The 20,963-nt window shown below is 50.7% G+C and overlaps 3 protein-coding genes across 3 annotated transcripts in view; 1 reads left to right on the forward strand and 2 right to left on the reverse strand.

Annotated features, from left to right (window-relative positions):
* Window positions 1-15,222, reverse strand: part of LOC126578650 (heparan sulfate glucosamine 3-O-sulfotransferase 5) — a 36,493-nt gene extending 21,271 nt beyond the window's left edge. The window contains exons 1-3 of the mRNA XM_050241440.1: window positions 13,942-15,222; window positions 5,253-6,175; window positions 46-220 (exon numbers count right to left, since the gene is read on the reverse strand). Coding sequence (XP_050097397.1) covers window positions 46-220; window positions 5,253-5,347 — 270 coding nt within the window. The 5' untranslated portion in view covers window positions 5,348-6,175; window positions 13,942-15,222. The remainder of the gene's footprint in view (window positions 1-45; window positions 221-5,252; window positions 6,176-13,941) is intronic.
* On the forward strand, window positions 14,268-16,998 carry LOC126576732 (cilia- and flagella-associated protein 299-like). Its single transcript, XM_050238037.1, has 4 exons — window positions 14,268-14,277; window positions 15,907-16,081; window positions 16,148-16,301; window positions 16,363-16,998. Exons 1-4 carry the CDS (start codon window positions 14,268-14,270, stop codon window positions 16,756-16,758), a joined length of 735 nt encoding a protein of 244 aa, XP_050093994.1. The 3' UTR covers window positions 16,759-16,998.
* A 3,604-nt stretch (window positions 16,999-20,602) lies between these two features.
* The window catches only part of LOC126578648 (RNA-binding protein NOB1), a 1,473-nt gene continuing 1,112 nt past the window's right edge, over window positions 20,603-20,963 (reverse strand). The window contains exon 1 of the mRNA XM_050241437.1: window positions 20,603-20,963. This exon is cut by the window's right edge and continues 1,112 nt beyond it. Coding sequence (XP_050097394.1) covers window positions 20,705-20,963 — 259 coding nt within the window. The 3' untranslated portion in view covers window positions 20,603-20,704.

Below are 20,963 nucleotides of genomic sequence, written 5' to 3' on the forward strand. Positions count from 1 at the left end.
TCAAGTCGGATATCAGAGGATGATGGTCATCAGAAGGTCACTTACCTGTATGCTGTAGACCGCACTATCGTAGAGGATGTGAAAGGTGAGAAACAGCGAAAGTAGCATCACCGAGAGGAACAGTGCCGCCAGCTTAGGCCTCGATACGCCTACAACGAGGACGCAATCCGAGTGAGAAGGATCTGGCCCGAGGGGCCTCATAGCCGCTTTGGGTAACCATCTGAAAGGAGGAAAATGAGTAGCATTAGAGACACAATGTACACACATTAACATTAGTACATCACGTCAATTCAATGAAACATCCTTTCCCCCAGGGGTCAACGAACGCACTTTTCGGATTGTTTGACGCGGGCGGAACTTTTCCAAAGCTAAACGACACCGATGACAACGACACTTTGGCTTCACGCTTCACGTCGCCACTCATCGCTAAACGGTTCCGCATTTGGCGGGAGGGTGGTGTCTTGTTTTGGGAGTGCGACGCAGGGGTTGGTGATGGTCCAAGTAATGAATTATGATGGCCAGCAGCCAGCTTCTACTTGCGGCCGCCACGCCACAACGCGCCGCGCCACACCACGCTGTGAATAATTCATGCTCGCTGAGTTACAACTCATCTGATAGCGGACCAACTTTTCGGATTATCCTCCGCCCATCCCTCCTAATGGTGTTTCATCCCACGCTCGACGCGGTATTAGTTGTCGGTGGAACTTTCTGCGCCCGAGACGCAAACATTGGATTCAGATAATTGGCTGGTGCAAAGTGGAACATGAAAGATATGATTTCAATTCCTGGACACCGTGGTCATGGTCTCGCCGGACGTGGCGCTGGAGCGTGAAAAATGGTTTTCCACTATCTTCGAGCAAGATGGCAAACGGTTCCCAAATGGTTTGACACTATCTCGTCACCACCACCCCTGCCGTCGCCACCGTCTAATTGGAGCGTCCGTCCAGTGTCCTTTCTCTCGGGCGCAGATTCGTTGCTACGAACCAACGACCATAAAACCGTCCCACCGTACAACCATCCGGGAGCCATTAGCGTTTATTATGATCGTTTCGCTGTGTGCCGGTCCTCGGGTATTGTTATCAAAACCCCTCGGTGGACCACGGACCGGAAAAGATCCGCTCTCTCTCCCTCCCTCTCTCTCTGGCAAGACGCTCAAGACCAGCCTCAGCCAGCGGGCTAAGACACCTCTCCAGGTCCGGTGACCACCTTCCTGGTGCACCCTCTGGTGCGATAAAATAATTATTTCGGAAATAAATGTTATTCATAAAACCATCGCTCGCGTAATCCATCTTGCTGGTGGGTCGCCTTCTGAAGGCGGTCGAGCGTGACCCTCGTGACCGTCCTGCTATCTCTAACCGTGCTCAGCATCTTGGAGGGTTTGATGCTTGGGGCAGTTTAGTGGTTTATCCTAGATGAAATGATGCTCCAGCATCAAAAGCCATCGCAACAAGCAAGAGATGCTGCTTAAGTCAAACGAAAGGACTTCATGGCACGGTCGTTCACGGTCTCCAGTGACATCGAGTGCACGAAGTACGATCTCTCTCGTACACTTGTCTCTGCGCATCAGCGTCACAATCGTAACGTACCCGCGTGTATGTGTTTGTGATCAGTTCGGGGAAAACCCTTAATTTGATTTACGAGCACCAGCACCGAATAGTCCCTGTCTGTATGGGCAAACTCGCCTTTTTATGCCACTCGTTGTCGTCTTTAATACCGTGCCACTGAATCCGCTGTGTTTTCCCTGTGCTCTGCTTTTATAAATATACTTATGACGCCGCCAATGCTAAGCTCCAATCTCGATTGAACTTCCCACATCGAGTGTAAGAGGAGAGCGCACAGACGCTGGATAAAAGCATTGCCTGATCCATCGTTAAATTGAACCGTTTTAGTGGCGTTTTCCGCCCATCTCCGGATCAGCTACTTAATATATTCGAAGCAGCGTTCCTGCCTATGCCGGGGGACTGCGATGATATATTTCCGCCAATTGGTTGTCATTTGCCTTAATTCAATCAATAAATTTAAAACAGAATCGATGTGCGGGAGTAACGGAGACGGTCTACCCCGAATCCCAGGAAAAGGGGATCAGCGAAGTGGATTTGTTGTCGCTTGCCGCTATACATCATCACCAATTTGGCAGAAGGAGATAAGATAAGCAGGCGGGTTCCTTCTTCTGTCCTGTGTGGTTTTTTTTTTTGGGGGGGAAGTGCGAGTAGGCCTTGGAATTGACATCCTGCATTTTATATGACGCCATTTCGTCTCTTGTTTTTCTACTAAATCACCTCCCCCATTCTGTCCCTGTTTCGCTCGATCACGCTCGAGGAACCGTCCTCAATAATGATGAGATATATTACTACCTCCGATGCTCCGATGGGGCTTCATCGTCGGTGCGTCATCTGCGTGTTCGGTGAGGGATGATGTAAGGGAGATATCGTCCTAATCTTTTGTAACCTAAAACCAAATTGGATCCCGAGGCTCAGGTGTAGGTCCACACTTTTCCTCCATACATCTCCCCCTCCACTCCGATTGTTAGCCGATCAATAACTAATTCATTCTCCGGGAACGCCTCCTGATCAAACCAATTCACACCCAGGCCGCCAGGCCCACAACAGCGAGAGCCAATTCGTTTTTCGGTTCCGTTCACTCCTCGCCCAACCTCTTTTGCGTCGTCATTGTCCTCGTCACCGTCACGATGGTATTGTTATTGCGACCATCAGGTATAATTTAATTATATCGTCCCGGGGGGTTGACGGATCCCAATGACGAATTCCGCTAGACGCCGTCCGGTGACGATTGGAAAGTCAATCAAATGATGGCAATTCCGGCGATTCGATCGATCGATTCGCCTCCCCGAGTATCCCGTTCTGTTCCTTGGCTTTAATCGACGCCCATGACTGCCGTGGTGCCACTTCTCGTAACACCAAGCGGAAACAGAGTTCCTACAAGGATTTCCGCTATTTTAGAGCGTGTTGCCAACGGTTCGTATGCCTCGCTTGCCCATTGCTACAATGTAGAATCGATAGTTGATTGCTGGGCCTCATCATAGAGGCCATGGTCATCGCCGAGCACCGAGCGACCATGCAAAGAACGAGCGAACGAACGAACGAACGAGTGTCCCTGGCTCGCTCTGCTGAGCTGAGGAGGCTTCCGGGGAGCCACGGGGGCGGTGCTGACCAGTTCGTTAATGAGCCGGCACACAGAGTCACTCGAGGAAGAGGAATACCTTCTCGGCACGACACTGCAATCACATGTTGTTGTTACTGGTTATTACTACATTCCGATGCAAATGAGCGCGCCAACCAGGACAGCAGCAGGGACACACACTTACTGTACGTGTCCTACGGCTTGCCAGGAACGGAATTATATTTTATTTATTCGCTTCGCCCCGGGCGAGCGGCCTATTTGCAACCAATACACACCAACACAAGACCACAAGTCACTGGGCAGTATTGAAGAAGAAGTAAACCTTCGAATGTCCTTTAACCGTTTAGCAAAAAAGGGAAAAAACGCAATCCCCCCGCCGTCTGAAAATCCCCGGAAAACACCCTGTTGATGCAACAACAACAGCACCACCAAACCAGATGCAAGGCTGAAGGTAAACATGACAACTTCCGGTTGCAACACTGCACCACGGCAACGGTAACGTGAGCGGCGTGCCGTACCGCTCGCTGGATAGCACACGCAGCACAGGCGCGGCAGCAGGATGTGCTCCGCCCGGTCGATCCACACCTACCGGGGCGGGTGAGGGTTGGTAATAAATTGGGATTTAAGGCCAACAGCAGCGTACAGGTAGCGTAAGCTCCGGTGCCAAATGCAATGCACTGCAAATGGTAATGGTTCAAAATATCAATCTATAGGCATTAGGGCGTTAAAGCGGGGCTAACGCTAGGCAACATGTTGCTGCTAGTGGCCTAGGGACCAACGCATACGGGGCAGAAACTTCTGCAAAATTGTTGCTTCCCGGCCGGGCAGAGGGCGGAGTTTTCTCCGAAGCAACGATTTCCGGCACGTAACACACACCGAGGCCGTTTTGTGGCCCAACCTGACAGCCGTTGATTAACGTACCTGTTACGGAACTGGCTGACTGTCTGACTGTCACTGCGCCACAGACGGGTGTAACTCCAACAAGCAGACTTATTTTTCCGGTAAAACCCACCCGAGGTACGTGTACGTGCCAGTTCCTTGAAATGATGTCAGTAGAAAAGTTGAACGCTAAAGTTCTATAGTTCCTGGTCCTGAAAATACCAGGGACACTGGGCGTCATCAAAGGACTTGCATTGATGAGCGGCCTGTACTCCTTCAGTCCGACGACGACGACGGGACACTGGTTTGCGAATAATTAAATCGAGAGAACGGCTGGAACCGCATTGCACATTGGAGTTCTTCCATCCATCTCACTGTCAGATCGACAGAACTCACATAGGAGCCAGATGGTGGTCCGATATTGATTTTCCACCTTCACCTTCATCGGCCGATCGACCGGCCCCGAACCCCACCCCGAACATCAATTGTAAATTATTCGGGCTTCTAATTCCATTAGCACCGGGTGGTTCGTGGAATTCAATTTACCGATCGAACTGCCTGCTGGGATCCCGGCCGGTGGCTTTCATGTGATGCCACCGGACCGGACCTCTCTGGACTGCCTCTGGACTCGGGCTACTTGGTTAATCAGCATGGCAGCAAGGAGCTCACTCAAAATGAAGCTCGAGTAGCTCGTATTTAATCAGCTCTCTCTCTCTCTGCCTTTTCGTGTGCATCACGATGCTCATTCTATGAAAAAGACTTCATTTAGAAGCTGACATGAACAGTGCTATTGATAGGTCGAGTGCTTTGTGGAAAAATGAAATTAATATTTTATGCTGCAGCTGCCACGGGGCACTTCATCGGATTCCCTGAATCGCATTTTGCATAACCTGACTGCATGCTGCAATCCGTCATTCAACACAGCGAGATGATTCCCAGAAATCGGAATCCCAGCAATCCCTTGAACTGCTGGAACATTCATCCAACTCCGACTCCATCCTGATTTATGGAACCCACACTCAGTGCCCAGTCATCGAGACCCACGCTTCGATCTCACTCGATACAGTTTCATGCATGTTTTATGCACCGCGCCCCGTACTCGACACCATTCCCGGACCCAATCAAATCGACGATGGGTGGAAGTATCACGGATTTCCTAATCAACGATCCAACGTTCATCTCCGGTGGTGGTGCATCGTTGGACTAATGAAACGATTCGCCGCCGAACTTACAGAATATCCAGTGGTAATGTAACGGCACAATCCCGCAATTGATCCGTGCGACGCTTCGTGGGCATCCGGTCCGGGTCGCGGTGCACCGGTAGCATCAGCGGCGCCCAGCGGTGCCGGGCCACCGGGCACAAAATCGATCTCCTATTATTTCCGCTTCCGGTAGTGCCATCTGCTGCAGCAGCGCGAATGCATCGGAAGGACCCCTCGGGTTGTTGCTCTGGACTCGAGCTCGGGGTGCCCGGATTGACCGGAGAAATGGAGAGGCCGCTGGACCAGGAGGAGGGTTCGAAATCGTTTTTCGCTGCTTTGGTGTTTCAGTTGGGTGGTGGATCCTTTCCTTTACTCCAGAACACGTGTTGGATGCACTGTTTTACACATAAGCACGCGCACGCTCTCTCTCTCTCTCTCTCTCTCTCTCTCTCTCTCTCTCTCTTTCTCTCTTTATCTTTCTATCACTTTGCTTAACCTACTCTAGCACACGTTCGAACGTAATCGTTCTGATATGTATTGTGTTGCTGCGATGTGTGGTGGTGGACGTTTTTTTTTGCAGATTTCCGAGGGTGGTTCCATCGAGGGCACATTTAATAGTAGATCATTCGCTGCGCGGTTTTCACACATCGGCGAACACTACTGGCTACTACTTGTTGTAAAGCTTTTCTCTTCTTTTTTTTCTGTAGGGGTAGATCACACTATCAAAAGTATCTCACTATCACTAGACTTGCTTAAAAACCACTTATACTCCTAGTCGTAGATAACGTGTGCAGCTCTTTTTCTCTCTCTCTCTCTCTGCTACACACGAGGCAATTGCTGATATGCATTGGTTGCGGTTGGTTTTTCTCTGCTCCGTCGATCAGACTCGTCGTCGGTCTTTGAAGGCGCCAAGCTCCTTCATGATATGTTTGTTGGCAGAAGATCTGCTGGATCTGTGAGAAAAAACAAGGAAGAAAGGAAGAAAAGTTCAGGTAAGTAAAGTGAAACACATACAGTAAGCATGATTGATCATCTATCATCCATGTTGACTTTAGAAGCACGCAGACGAGGGACACAGACACACTCACTCGCTCGCTCTCTCTAATCAAGGACCTTGTTATATGCAAATGAGCGTTCCGTTACAAGCGATCATTATCAGGAAGGCAACAGGGCACAGAGGTGGAAGCGCCAACAACAAAACGGCGCCATTCATCAGTGTATGTGTCCAGGCCATCCAGCAAAACCACAACGCTCGTGGGGCAACCTCGACCGAGAGGAGGTCTAGAACGAGCGCTGGCACTAACCATCTATTTGATAACATTTCACCGGAAGCTCATTTAAATGCAGTGTCATTAACTTCCCCCTCCCCTGGACCAGGTCTCACGATACCAGACCCCCGGGGAGAGGATCCTGGTATAAAATTAAAATGAAACTAACCACCAGCCATTTCGGGGGGAGCCACAGCATGTCCCAGCATTGCAGGATGCACTGCGGACACTTTGTGGTGACGTGGCTTCGGGCTGGCCGCGCCCAACAACCGAAATAGTTAACCAAACCAAGTGCGCCAAACCGAGCGCCAAAAGGTAATTAACGGGGAGGGGAGGACAGACTCTTCTTCCTTTTTTCTTGTTTTTGTTTTGGTATGGCATGCAACGACCAAACGCCCCAAAGCGCCCCAAACAATGCAATCATAGTAATAATGAATGCAGAGGTGGATTGTACCAGGTACGCTCTCGAGGGGTAACCAGACCTCTTCGGCATCCGCCGCTACGAATTACGGAGAGGCCATGAGTTGCGACACAAAAAAAAAAGCGGGGGCCTAAACGATAGGCAACCGCCTCGAGGAGGCCAGGGCCAGGTGAAGGACAATTATGATAATGTAAATTACCCTTTTTCCATCCCCTAATTCGGCAGCGGCTACAATTAATATCCAGTTTCAGTTCTGTATCGTGCACCTTCTCCAGCTGTCTCGACTGCTCGCTTTTCGGGTGGGGGCATGTGACCTAGTTCCATTGCCAGTGTCCTCCTGGCATCGCAGGGAGTTAACGCAGATTATCAGCAAACATCACACAAGATGCGGACGGGACCGCTGACATCCCGAGCGGATTCCTGAAATGGGCCCGGAAATGGGTGGCGTCTGAGGTCTGAACTATTCAATTAAGATATTATTTGATTTACGGCCACTGGATTGACTTCGATCGTGCTATCCAGATGCTCCACACTTTTCCACCGCCAGTGGCACGAAAATAGCATTCCCCAGGCATCTCGAGCGCTCTCTCTCTCTCTCTCTCTCTCTGCTCCGGCCTCTAAGCCGGTGAGGTGGCGATGTTATCGCTCACTAGGCTCGCAACACGGGCTGAACACCGAGGACGAGGGGAAGGAGAAGGAAGTCAGCATTTGGTTTCATCGGCCACTCCGATTCCGAGCACCCTTGGAATCCGAGCCTCCGAGTCCGGCCAACTGCACCACTGTGGCCAGCACTCTGGCAAGAAGCCAACCACTTTTCAACTCATTCGCACTCGGTTTCACTTTGCTGTTGTCCTCTCTCTCTCTCTCGCTCTCACCATTTGCTCCTATACAGCCAGTTATCGTCACTTTCTTTGTTTCTTTTCCTTTTTTTCCCATCATGGTTGGACTCCATCAGCAGGAGTAGCAGCAACGGAAATGATGGTAGTGTCGGTAGCGGTGTGAGCATCGACGCTTGATTGGTTGTTCCAAAAACACTTCTCGGAAACCCGGAATCATCGCCACCACCAAGGGCCGTGCGCGTGTGGCGCTATGTAATCCAGCCAGCAGGATTCTTTGTGGTGTTTTTCTCCTTTCCTCTACTTCACAGCAGTCCAGTCCCCCTCCCAAAAACCACGGACTGGCACGAAAGATCCCGAAAAAAAGGGTGTGGGGGGGGCCAGCCGTCGAGGTGCGTCTCGCTTGGCTTGTGCGACATATTCCTTTGAAGAGACTGACTGGCTGGCTGGCTGGCTGGCTGGCTGGCTGGTTTGGCTTGTGTCTTGGCGGCCCCGAAGCTTATCTGCTATTCAGCTGCCAGCGTTGTCAAAAGAGATTCCTAGGAAATGATACGACCACGGCCAGCTGAGTGTGCCGTTCGCCTTGCCAGAACAACATCAACACTCTCGGAATTCAACTTCAGGCAAACCGGCGAGTTCCGTAAAAAGTTCTTGTGTTGGCCAACATGGTTTTGTTTGTTCTTCGAGTTCTTCAATATTTAACGGATGGGAGTGTTCGTCGACAAGGACAATTCTTCTGAAAACTGGTTTCCTCTGAAACAGAGCTGCAACTCTTTTTCGTTTCCACTCGTTTGCTACCAGGAATCCGGCGCACCAGCTTCAGTTCACCTTGCGGAGGTCGACGCGAAACTTGAACGAACGAGAACTCACAATTCAATCAGAGTAGGAAGAGTATTTATCGAAGGGGTTTGCCGAATTGTTGAAGAAGGGCCCAAGAAACCTAAGCGACCCAAGGAACGACAGCAAGGACCAGCAAACCTCAACCACAACCACACCCGGAACGTTAATTTATTTCGGTCATTTAGCACACGATTCACGTACACACCGGCCGACCGGTCCTTTTTGCTGGGGGATGGAAAGGACACCATTTTGATTTTGGCCCGTTCGCCAGGCTTCTGTATCGGAATTGATCGAGTATCCGTTTTATAAAATGAAAAACTCCTTGATCTCCTCCACCCCCTCCCGTGAAATCGTCTCGAAGGCATGATTACAGCAGCAAAAGAAGGTGAAAGGGGAAGCAGGTGGTGGGGAACGCAACGCAGAAAATGCCGAAAATCGGAACGAACGGTTCCGAACACGACAACACAACCAGCGCTCGCTGGGCCATCTGTCTTCCGTCGCTCTGGCCAGGTGCCAGTGGGAATAGAGGAAGGGAAGGGGCCTCTCTCTCCTCTCCCGTCCCCCCTCTTATTTCCTCTGTTTTCCTCCTCGTTGGAGAAACAGAAAAACCTAATTAATTAAATTAAGCTTTTGCCCTTCCGGTACGATTCGGGGTTCGTTCCGTCTGCGCCCTGGGTGTGTGCGTCTACTGTCGGTGATGGCGACACAGGGAGAGAGAATGCTGATCACGAAGATAGAGTTAGAGAGAGAGAGAGATAGAGGGAGAGAGAGAGAGAGAGAGAGAGAGAGGGAGAGAGAGAGAGCAAGGGTGTGGGTTTTTGGCGGAACCGTTCTGCTCGATCGAGAAGAACGCAGAACCGGAAACCGCTTGCAAGCTCGCAGCTGTTAGGTCGCCTGTCGTGATAAATCGGACCACCCTACAACATCCTTCCCCTTCATCCCGTTCACCCCATTCTTATCATAAATTAGTGCCGGATCTTATCCCAGGGAACTGGCTTTTCCCTCTGATAACCCTTGGATTCGGTGTTCGGTACAAACACTCCAAAAACACCGTGCTTGCTGATGAGTGTCAGGACAGACTACTCGTGGTGGGGTGACTAGAGGCCCCTTTACCCCCTTGTTTTGGGTGCGGAAACTAGTCCCTAGTCGGTGCCGGATTCTCAAGTGGCTGAAAGGCGTAACGCGCAACCGTGACTCACGCTTTCCTGTTTTGCCCCTCAAAAAAAAAAAAAAAACAAATACTCATCGCATGCCAATGAGCGATCAAGTGGAAACGCACCACCCTTCGCCGCCTTTTTTCCTTCTTTTCCCCTCCACTAACGCTAGCTCGATGGTCGGTGCGATCTCGGTCGCTCGATAGCAACATTGAACTTCATTCTCGATCTGTTTGAAGTTAGCCCTGACCGCCCTGCTGCCTCCAGTTCGAACCACGAGGTGAAGGACGAACCGTTCGCACCGGTACACTGGTGACCGACAACGGACGGACGACCGCGTGTGCCGAAGGTTGATTAATAATTACTAGCTTTCCATTAAGCGACTGGGACGCGGCTTTATCGAGGGAGGGCGGATTCTAGCCCAGGACCATCTGCAGTGCGCCAGTTGCTTTTGACAAACCGTGGTCCGGGGCCGACCAGCCAGCCAGCCAGCCAGCCAGCCAGCTGGTCAGCAGGAGTAAAAGTGAAATGAGCTGCTGCATCATTCAGGGATTGATGGGCGTTTGTGATGAGACTGCTAGTGCATTCGATGGCCGCATGATGCACCTCGTCACTTCGCTCGATCAATCGTCATAGGTGCCAGCAGGGATGCGACACCGAGTGTTCTGTTCCACATCCTATCAAATACGGGATTGTAATCGCTCACTCCAATCGCGTATGACGATTCAATCCGTCGACGTCCTTGGCCGAACGAAGTGTTTCAATAAATTGCCCAAGACGCAGACGCAGGACGGCACCGGAACATAATGCAATCAGAACCCATTACACCGTACCTCATCTATATTGTAGAGCGCACAGCGAGCGAGCGAGCAGCGACCGATGTACTGAACCAACTGTCACTTCGAGTTGCCACGTACAACAAAAAAAAGTCTCGCCACGTGTTGGTACCATGCGCCTCCATCACGGTTTTCATTTTTCATCCAGCATCTAGCAGTTTGATCGCAACGAAATGCGCAACAAACATACTCACAGTGTACACATCGTTCACTTTGCTGCCCGGTGATGCTTTTGCACTTGGGTGAAGCCCTCGGGCAGCCAAGCTAGCAACGAGTCCAACCACCAAGTGGAAGTGTCAAACAAGTGGCTAGGTGACAGTCGCCCTCAGCAGCTCCGTGTGGAAGGAAGGAGGGAGCGTATCGGGGGAAAGAAATAAAATCCTTTTCCATTCAAGTTCCCCACCCACCCTCGAGCGCACATGCACACAGTGTTGGTGGTCGAGTGGTCGATAAGGTGAGGGATAAAGTTTTGAACGACCGAACCAAACCGAAACTGAAAAGAACCGATGCCAACAAGACGAACGAGAAGGCAAGCGGGGGCATAAACTTTACACTCTTCTGTGCTCTCTCTCTCTCTCTCTCTCTCTCTCTCTCTCTCTCTCTCTCTCTCTTTATCACTTCTCGATAGCAAAACGATCGAAACGATGTTTTCCTTCGTTTTTTTTCCTAGCAAACAAATACATTGCGGGCCATTATACGTAATGTTGCACCGTCGGAACGAAAAGTGCATTTCACTTGACTTGTTTTTTTATGTGGTATACGGTCTACCGCACACACGAAACGACAAACAAACAATGGCAGTCCCGAGAGAACCTAATCACGATGACCGAACGCTCTGGGGGCTGGATGATCCAACAATCCATCCAATAATCAATCCACAATCATCGGCCACTCCTCAGCACTTGATGTTCAACTTTGCTCTCTCATACACATGAGCACACCATTGCGCTGCCCCTGTTATCTCTCGTGTGTGCTGTCCGTGGCATCGATTTTAAAACCAATTTTATATAAATATTTGCATACATGGGAACGGAGGACGACCAAGTGCCTGCCAGCCGCATAAAGGATCGAAGGGAGGTGTGTGAGCTGCGCTGTGCGTTGACGCAGGTCTCCCATCGCGGTATCGTGATATACGCGGACCGCGTTATTCCCAAAAAACCGAATATTCACGCTTTCGGAGCGCTTCTTTGTTGCTCTATCGGCCGGCTGTGTCTGCTACCGGTCCTCCTCCTCACCGCAGCGTGGTGTTTGATTGCAGCGCGGGGCGGAGAGGCCAACAGATACGGAACGCGAGGATGATGCACATTCATTAAACTCGTGCTCGTGCAGGGATCGTGGTTCACGCGATAAGAGAGCGAGTACGCGCTCACCCGCACGCCTGTCCGCCCGAATGCAACAATTTATTTATGACAGCTATCAATTCCATCTGCTTTCGGCCACTGGCACGCTCTCGCTCTCGCTCTCTTTCGCCCTCCCACCTGCTACTCTTCCTCTTTTGTCTAGTCGTAGTCTAGGTTTGCTGTCTATCGAAGCACGAAATCGTAAATATTATGTAGCCGTTTTTGTGCTCTCCCAGGAGCACAATGGCATAATTTCGCGCGAAAAACGGATTGTCCGGTCATTACTCAACGCTGTTGCGTGCCTTCATTCCCGCCACAAAACGGGTGCACCATTGTTTCGCATAAAACAATACAAAAAATGCACATCCCTCTGCACGCCGCCTGGCATAATGATTAGTGTTGCGCTGAATGATAATGATCGATGGTGCTGCATCAGGAGTGGGGGCGGTGAGGACGATGTCAGCTCAAATGACGGTGTCCCCCGGGGAGGGGGAGCAAACCATTTCGATGAAGAGCATACAAAGAGACAAAGAGAGTGAAAGAGAGAGGGAGGAATGTGGAATAAAACATTCAATCAACAGTGAGGCAGTGAGGCAACACAAATCGTACACCGAGCCATATGCTTCTGTCAATCCCACCTCCCCCCAGGGGAGGGATGAGACCATTTTTTATGCTTTTTTATGCCCGACAGGGACAGGCTAGAGCTGGAAGCTGCCGTTCCAGCAGTTATTGCAATCAACAGCAAAACAGCTATCGATGTGGAAACTCTCGTCCTTGTGGCCCAAGGGGTAGAGCTGAACCAGCAGAAAAGTGGGTCACAGACCATGCACACACAAAACATTTATGCTACTCGGCGCACTCGATTTAACCACCTATGGCTGCTGATGCGTCGCAAGAGTGCTGCACACTGTCTACACCAACTCTTATCACCGAACCGTGGTAATCGGTTAAGCGCGACTCGCTTTCTCTCTCAAGTGCCTTGCAGCAGGCAAATGTCACTGAAAGATGTCGAGGAAATACACATGCGACGGCGCTGGTAATGATTTCCGTGCTGCTTTGCCCACCCCGGGGCCTAACTTTGCTGTCGCTTTGCGAACCCCTAAAACGGATAATTCTACGTGAAGCCACCGCGAACCAAACAAAGGGATTTAGCGCGACTACCAGACATTGCCGTTCCCTCGCATGAGACCCGCACAATCCCTCTCTCACGGGACCGATGCATCAGCATCGCAATACATACACCCGAAGACAAAGACGAAGGTGTAAAGGAGGGAGCGCAAAGAACCTTAAACGGGAAGAAGGGACAAGTGGTGAGCGTGAGAACCTGGTGCTGCCAGGACAGGACGATTTCCGTGTGAAATCGATGGATGAACGGCAAACGAACGAGCGAGCGAGCGAACGAGCGGTCGGAAAAGCGTGAAAAGCGTCTTCCACGATGGTCGAGCGCGCTCTCTTTGTGTGTGCCCGTGTGCCTGTGTATGTGTGGGATGGTGTACGGAGAGCTTTCCTTTATCAGGACCACACACAGTGCTCTATCACTGCTTCCTATTCACGCACACCCTAGACGACACTGTCCCTCTCTCTCTCTCTCTCTCTCTCTCTCTCTCTCTCTCTCTCTCTCTCTCTCTCTCTCTATCTCTCGCAACACGCACACACTTGTAAACCACAAGCGTGGCTCCATTACGCATCCTTTTTTGGGGGGCAAAGGGACCGCACGCGATGTCCTTTACCTTTGAAACCGGTGTGTGACTCCCCGGAAACCGGAAACGGCGGGAAGATGCCAAGAGAAGCGGAAGAATGGACACTTCCTCCCTTTTCTACACCTCCAGCACAACCACCCTTCCTAAAGGGTTACAGTCGGTGCGTTATCAGCACCATTCCGTACCGTAAATGTGGTCCCGCGCGCGCGATTTGACATTTCTATCCCTCTGCCCCCCGCGATTGCTGATTACATTATCCAAATTCCTGGTCGCCTGTCGGTGCGATTCAATATTCTTTGTGTCTTCTCTTATCCGTTCACTTACCTTCGAACAGTGTGCCCCGGGATGTACCGCGGGTTCTTTTTCTTCGTCTTGGTGTGTTCTGTGCGTCGTCGAATGTTGCTGCCTCCTCCTTCTTCCATCGCCTTCTCACCAAGCTTCCCTTAGTGGTGGAAAGGACGAAGGTACAGCTTGTAGCTGGTCAACGATTTCGGACAACAGGTTTCGCTTGGAGACTGATACCGTGCCATTCCCCGGGTACACCATAGTGTGTCACGGCCAACGCGGCGTGGCGCATTCGTCAATGTCAATACTGTCAGCGCCAAAGGACACACCAGGGACGGCAGGATGAAAAGGGCGGGGAGCGCACGATGGGCGAAGGTAATTAGGATGAGTATGAGCTGGAAGCCAGCAAAGGCCGTCGGATTCACTCACAGCTCCCTCGCTTCATACCTCTTCGCATCACACAGCACGTTTCGCACATGATTTCCGCTTCCGTGCGCGCGGCACGCTCTCTCCCAGTGTGGCCTCCCTCGCCTCATCACATCTTGTCACCCACTTTCGATCCCACCGTCAAGGAGCACACCCCGCACACTGACCCCGTTGAGTTGTCAACCAGCAGCACTAAACAGCCACCGGAAGAGACACACAGTAGGCTAGGCCAGAGTAGTAACCACCGCACCACCACGTAGTACCACCGTTGGTACGATTTTTTTACTTTGACGCAGAGCAATAAACGCTTCTCGCTACACCATACACACACCCGGAATGGCTCAGGGTACACGCACGCACGCACGCACGCACGCACAAGGGTGGCCACGGGACGACTTTTACGCGACCTCGCGACCGCGAGCACTCACGCAGGCCTCACAGGCGCGAAGGCGAACTTGTTTTGAAGCGCAGCACCAGCACCGCGATAACACTACGGAGAATTGAACCGGACCGTGGCCGAAGCGATCCTCTATCAGAGATTAGCGCCCGCGGTCTGGACACACTGGAATGTAGTGTTCCCTCCCTCCCGGCGCACTTTTTTATGTAACACCAGCGCTGACCAGATGGCCTATACGCACACCGATCACCGATGCTCGCTGCTGCTGCTGCTGCTGCTTCTCTCGCTGGTCTTTATGGCCCCTAGGGCCACCGGAATGGCGGGGCTGCTGCTGCTGCTTCCTTGCTGGTTGTTTGCTCCCTCGCTTCCTTTTTTTCCTTGTTGTTTTGTTGGCCTCCAACAACGCACACCACCACACCCCACACCACACCGCGCGCACCACCGAGAGTACTGATGGGGAGTAGCACCGTAGCGTACCGTGCGCGTACCGTGGGTCCGGCCAGCGCCAGCGTTCATCCGAATCTGAGCCAGCGCCACCACTGGAAGGTGACTAATATAGGGAGTACGTTGGGAGAATTGGACCTCTCCAGGAAGTTCTCTCCATTACGCTGGCGTGTGTGTGTCTATGTGTGGTGGATCCGGTTGCTTCTGGGTTGGTCTGGGTGAAATCGCCACACGCCACACGAGGCCACTGCGAGGATGCGCACTACAGACCGGCACCAAGCGCCAGGCCGAAGCGCGTGTTTTTGGCGGGCGTTTGCGTTTACCACCGCACTCTCCGCAGGCGGAGAGCGACGCAGGGTCACTGCTGGTGGTGGCAGTGGAAGTGCCAGAATTGCGCACAAGTATTGGTAGCGTGATTGGTGTGATTCATTTGTTGAATTCGTCCACTTTTACCGCCCTTTTTTACGGTCTGCATGGCGCCCAGGGCTCTGTTTTCCCATGCCTGGCATGCTTTGGTTCATTTTGGTTTCCAGCACAGTAGCTTCCTAGAACAAACCGGAGCTGCGGTGGTCATGCAACGCGTGCTAGCGTGGCACGCAACATAAATCGTGGAATTCGAAGAAGTTTGGGACGTACGGTACACACAACCGCACCCTGAGGGAGCTACCAGGACTTTGAGGTCCATTACGAGATTCCTGGAACGGAATCGTATTTCTGAAAGACGGTGTAAATCCTAGCAAACACTGCCCAGCACGCAACGGCAGTAATCCAAGTATACTGCGCCTCCATCTCGGATCGTCCAATGGAGTTCGAGTCGTACGACGACTACCTCGAGTCGCTGGTCGACGCCAAGGGTTTGCAATATTTCGGTGATAGGGAAAATTTAATCAGTCTCTTCCGGACCGGCTATCGGTGAGTTGATACCTGTGGGGGGATTTTTTCTTTCCTTACAAATTCGCATCCCCCTCCTCTTTGCAGTGCCCTTACGAAGGATGCGTTTGAAGCGCAGCAAAGCACTCGCCAGGATACGAAGGATCCTTACGCACTGTTTAGCCGGAACGTCGAACCACCGGACGAGTTCCTCCGTGAGCTGGCCGTGCGGGAGCGTCCGAACCGGTTGGGTCTTTTATCGGTATGTCGCCGGCATCCGGTGGCCACCGCTAACCCCGTGCCCTTATCTTACCATCTTGCAGACCATCATTTACATCCGCTGCATGAGGAAAAGCGTGGAAATTTCCGGTTACATCGACTACGAGGAAGCACTGCGGCGTGTACAGCGGGATCTACCGTACTCGAACGACTGGAAGACGATCTTCGCCGGGGAAAGCATCCTGCGACCGACGCCACTTGATCTGCTCTACTACAATTCGCGATCTCGGCGCACCTTGCGGAACAACTCGCGCAACTACCGAATCCTGTGCGATCCGGTGCGCGGTCTCATGTTCCGCAATCTGTACGATCGAAAGGACATCTATCCGGATCCGGTCACCGGTTACTATGGTACGAATACGAGCCGGTTGGAGATATTTTCGAGCAGCGCGTATGAACAGGTCGCTCTCTACGATCATGTGGTCCGGAAGAATTACTAAATGAGGTAAGCGGACGGTGCGGTGCTACGCGGCAAAAAGTTCATCCGGTAGCAGAAGAGGACGCCCCATGGCTTCCATTTCCAACGCCTGCTTCTGCTGGCATTGAAGTGAAGCGAATCGATACCAGGTGAACTTTCAAGGATTCCGTTCCGTCACCCATCCGTCCGTCCGTTCGCTTCACATGCCCGACCTCCCGCGTGCAAGACGCGCCCGAGAGTCTTTTATTTTTATTTGCATTTTCGTCACAGAGTGAGAAGGAGAGAATGACGGTCAAATCAAGGCCCTAGCCTAGCATCCAACTGCTTTCTCTTCCACGTCTCGTTCCATGATGGGGATGAACCACAGCAAGATTTCACCGCCAACGAAACTGCTGGCCATCGGCACTTCCAGCGCATGTGCCGCAACGAAATAGGGAAAATCCTGTTTTCCCCTCCCAGCTCCTTACCCAGTGGTTGTGCACGCGATACGCACACTAGCAAGCCGAAGCGAAAGGTTGAAAATGCACCAACGACGCGGAACCAATTCACTGGAACGGAGCGAACGAGCGGGCTCTGTGAATGCATTCCGTGTCCTTCTCTTTCGATTTTCTCCCTCGCATCCCTCAACGGCGGGATGTTGCAACAGTATTAGTCGCTGATAGTAGCACTAGCATGCGTCCCCTACCCCGCTGCTAGTTAATACGGCATTCGTCCTTGGAAAGGTCCTTTCTAGTGTGCGCGCACTCGCGCCCGTTCATTTGCTCTAGCGGTTCTCTCAGGTGTGGAGTGAGCGTAAATTTACGGTTACTATTCCGACCGTCGCATCCTTCGCTACCTCACCCGGGAACCCTGGAAGAAACTCCTTCATGCAGGTGGACGCACTGATGACGCTGCGTCCCTGGGAAACAGCTCAACACGACCTGCCCTGGCCAGGGAGCTCGAGTGCTGCACGGCGCAACAGGAACGGATAGAGGAGTCGCATAGCATGCGTCGGTTAGGGTCCCGGAAAAGCTTTTAAGAACTTCCGGAACAAGCACCGTTTGCAAAAGCAAAGCTGCCGAGACCGCCTATCGCAGCTGCTACGGATAATCAATTGCTAATGTGGGTAATTTGGGATTACGCGTAACCGAGGTGGCGAGGTGGTGGCCACTACGAGCTACTCCAATCGGTGACCGGAAATCCTGCTAAACCCGCACAAATGAATCTGATTTCCCTAAGCAATATCACCACCACCGTGCCACCCAACCCTCGGGATTGAATCATGCTCAGCCCGACCGAGAGATAGCATCATGCCACCAGGCAGACTCCCACGTGCTCCACGGATCCTTGGAATGGCAGCATTCGTGGGCGTGGGAAAAAAACGTTTACCAGAAGTTTCGTTTGTACATTCCGTGACTGACAACCATCGGTGTCCCTTGGGTGGGAAAAAGAGGGGAATGTAGGCTGTGAGCGTGGGAAAGCGTTGAGCGTCGTAGTCGGGGTTGTGCACGCCTACGCCAACACGCAGCTGAATGTGTTGCTCCAGGGGATGCACATAATCACCCTCGTGTTTCCTGCTGGCTGGAACGTCATCAGGGCATTTATGACGTCATAAAACGAAGAAGCAAGATTACAAAACCCTCTGGTGCAGTTGGTCGGTAAATATTGGCTTTAGTTTTGTGCTAACTGCTTATTTCGTTTCATTAGAATAATTTACAAAAAAAAAAACAAGAGATATTTTAAATATTTAGCCTTTATGGCAAACAACGCTAAACGGGTTCGATGATAAAAATCGCAAGAGATCTTCAACAGTTCATCTTTTTATAGCTAAAGACTGTATGTTTAGTGAAGAATTAAGAGAGACGTTTGATTTCGCAAAGCGTACTGTATCGATTTGTTTCATCACCCAGCCATCAAGTGAGTAATCTCAACCTTATTGCGTGTGTCTCAAACAGTCCCGACATTATTTAGCAATCACCTGCTGTCGATGGCAACACTTAGAGAGTGAATAATAGATCTTTGAAGATGGAAGAGAGATTTGAGGACGAAAAAAATCCTATATATGAGTTAAGACACCTAAATTCGTCCAGTAATAGAGAAATTGTCAATCGAAGCATAGGTTTTGCGAAGCATTGGTCATCATGCGCGCTGGTTGGATTCTTACATGGATCCTTTTCGGTAGGACACTGATCCCAATCTAATACCGGCTCCACACTACTACAACGCTGTTCCTATTGTTCTTTTAGCATATTGCTGGGACCTCCGCTTTTGTTGGTCCGATGGTTTATCGTGCATTGAAGTGAAACAACCGAAAACCAGTTCTCAACATTTCTTCGATGGCAGTGCAACGGCTTCCTTCCCCACCATTGGAGTTTGACTTGCTAATGCTGCAAATTGATCGACAATCCATGCTGTACCCGGATGGTGAGGTCACACGGATGTTGGGCAGTATTACAGAGAGTGCTATGTATAGGGTGTACCACGATAAGGTCTTACGCATACCTGCGGATTGTCAATTGAAGATGATTATTGTGGCAGCTGCCCCACGACTACGAACAATCAAGGTTTCGGGAACAAACATTGCCTTGAAATTGTTGAGTGTGGGTAATAGTGCAATGCGTAGGATACCAACCTCTATAAGACACCTTCAACACCTAGAGTATTTGACTTTAGAAAATGGTCTTCTGGATTCATTCAGCTTGAAACCATTGGAGGGAATTCACAATCTTATCTGTGTCGATGTGAATTCCAATAAACTGCGTCGACTAGAGGCGAGTAAAGATCCAAGGATGATTTTGCCGATTGAGCAATTACTATTGTCGTTCAACCTGCTAGAGTACATCGACATGGAATTCTTTACACCATTCAAGAGGCTCCTCATGCTCCATTTGAACAACAATAGACTCAAGCAAATTATTACCAATAATCCAGTTGTATTGCCATCGCTTGACTCCATAAACCTGGGGTTCAACGAATTTACGCAGCTGAACTTCTCCAAATGGAGCGCGCCGAAGCTTGTCAGACTGGCTTTACTAAGAAACAATTTGATACAACTTCCAGGCGGGATTGGTCGATTCACGGATCTCGGTATGTTATCTCTTTCCTACAACCAACTGACGACACTCGACTTACAGGAGCTGGAAGGCCTTAACAAACTTAAAAAGTTGGCTATTGATGTTAATCGTTTGCATACCGTTCTACCAGATTGCCAGTCGCGACAAAACATTTCCAGTCAGCAGATTTCTCTACCCGTGTTGGGAGAGCTAGAGCTTCAACACAATGAACTATCACGCATCGATTTCGGCTGCTTATACATGCCTAGACTACGCTCGATACTTCTGTCTCATAATCGGCTGAAACGAATACTCAATGTGAACAAATTTCCCGAACTATACAACCTTCACATAAAAGAAAACGAATTATACTGTTTGGTCTTCAACCGAACGTTCAAGGAATACAATGGTAATTTTGATGTCCGAGAGATAACCAACGATACTACTTGTCCGTCGACCTCGTCGTTTCCGCACCCCTATCTGCAAGGAGTAATATGTTGCAACCAATGAGCATTGCCCATAGTATCTCGGTGAGACTCTGAATGTTCCTCAAACAAAAGAAACGATGAAGAGTTTTGAGCATATTCTAATCATTCTTATTGTGTTATGTCTGTGAACAAGGCAGTACCTCATTGTCTCGTATCTTCGCGTATAAAGAACTGTTAAAAAGAAAGTTGAAATAAAGTGTCTATCGTGATCAAAGCAAAAGTTCGTATCGTTGCCAAAGGACTTTAATGTGAACGCAACTTTATGATCACAGGCTGAATTATTTTCAATTAATCTGCTGTTAATGCTTACTATTAACACATTACACTGCACGTATAACACGAGGTGTTGAGTGGCGTCATTGGATTGGTTTATTTTATGCTTTGTTTGAACAGAAAAAGTACAACTGGAAAACGTTGGATCACATCTACGAGGATCGCTAGCGGCATTTCACTTCCGATAACCACGCCGTTTGTTATCGTACTCGTAGTTGGCCATGCGCTGTTTCAAATTCGACGATCCACGTAGTACGGCCGACCGTGAGTCTACATCGCGCATCGCGAACGGCGAGTAGCCGGCCGTATAGTCATCGCTCAGAGCGTTCGTCTTGTTGCGTGCCTTGTTCGAGACGCGCTGCATCGGCAGAGGTTGATCTTCGTACAGTAGCGGATTCGTGCCGTGTTTGCCACCCACAAACTTGGCCACCGGG

Source organism: Anopheles aquasalis, chromosome 3, assembly GCF_943734665.1.
Source record: "Anopheles aquasalis chromosome 3, idAnoAquaMG_Q_19, whole genome shotgun sequence".
Lineage (NCBI taxonomy): Eukaryota > Metazoa > Arthropoda > Insecta > Diptera > Culicidae > Anopheles > Anopheles aquasalis.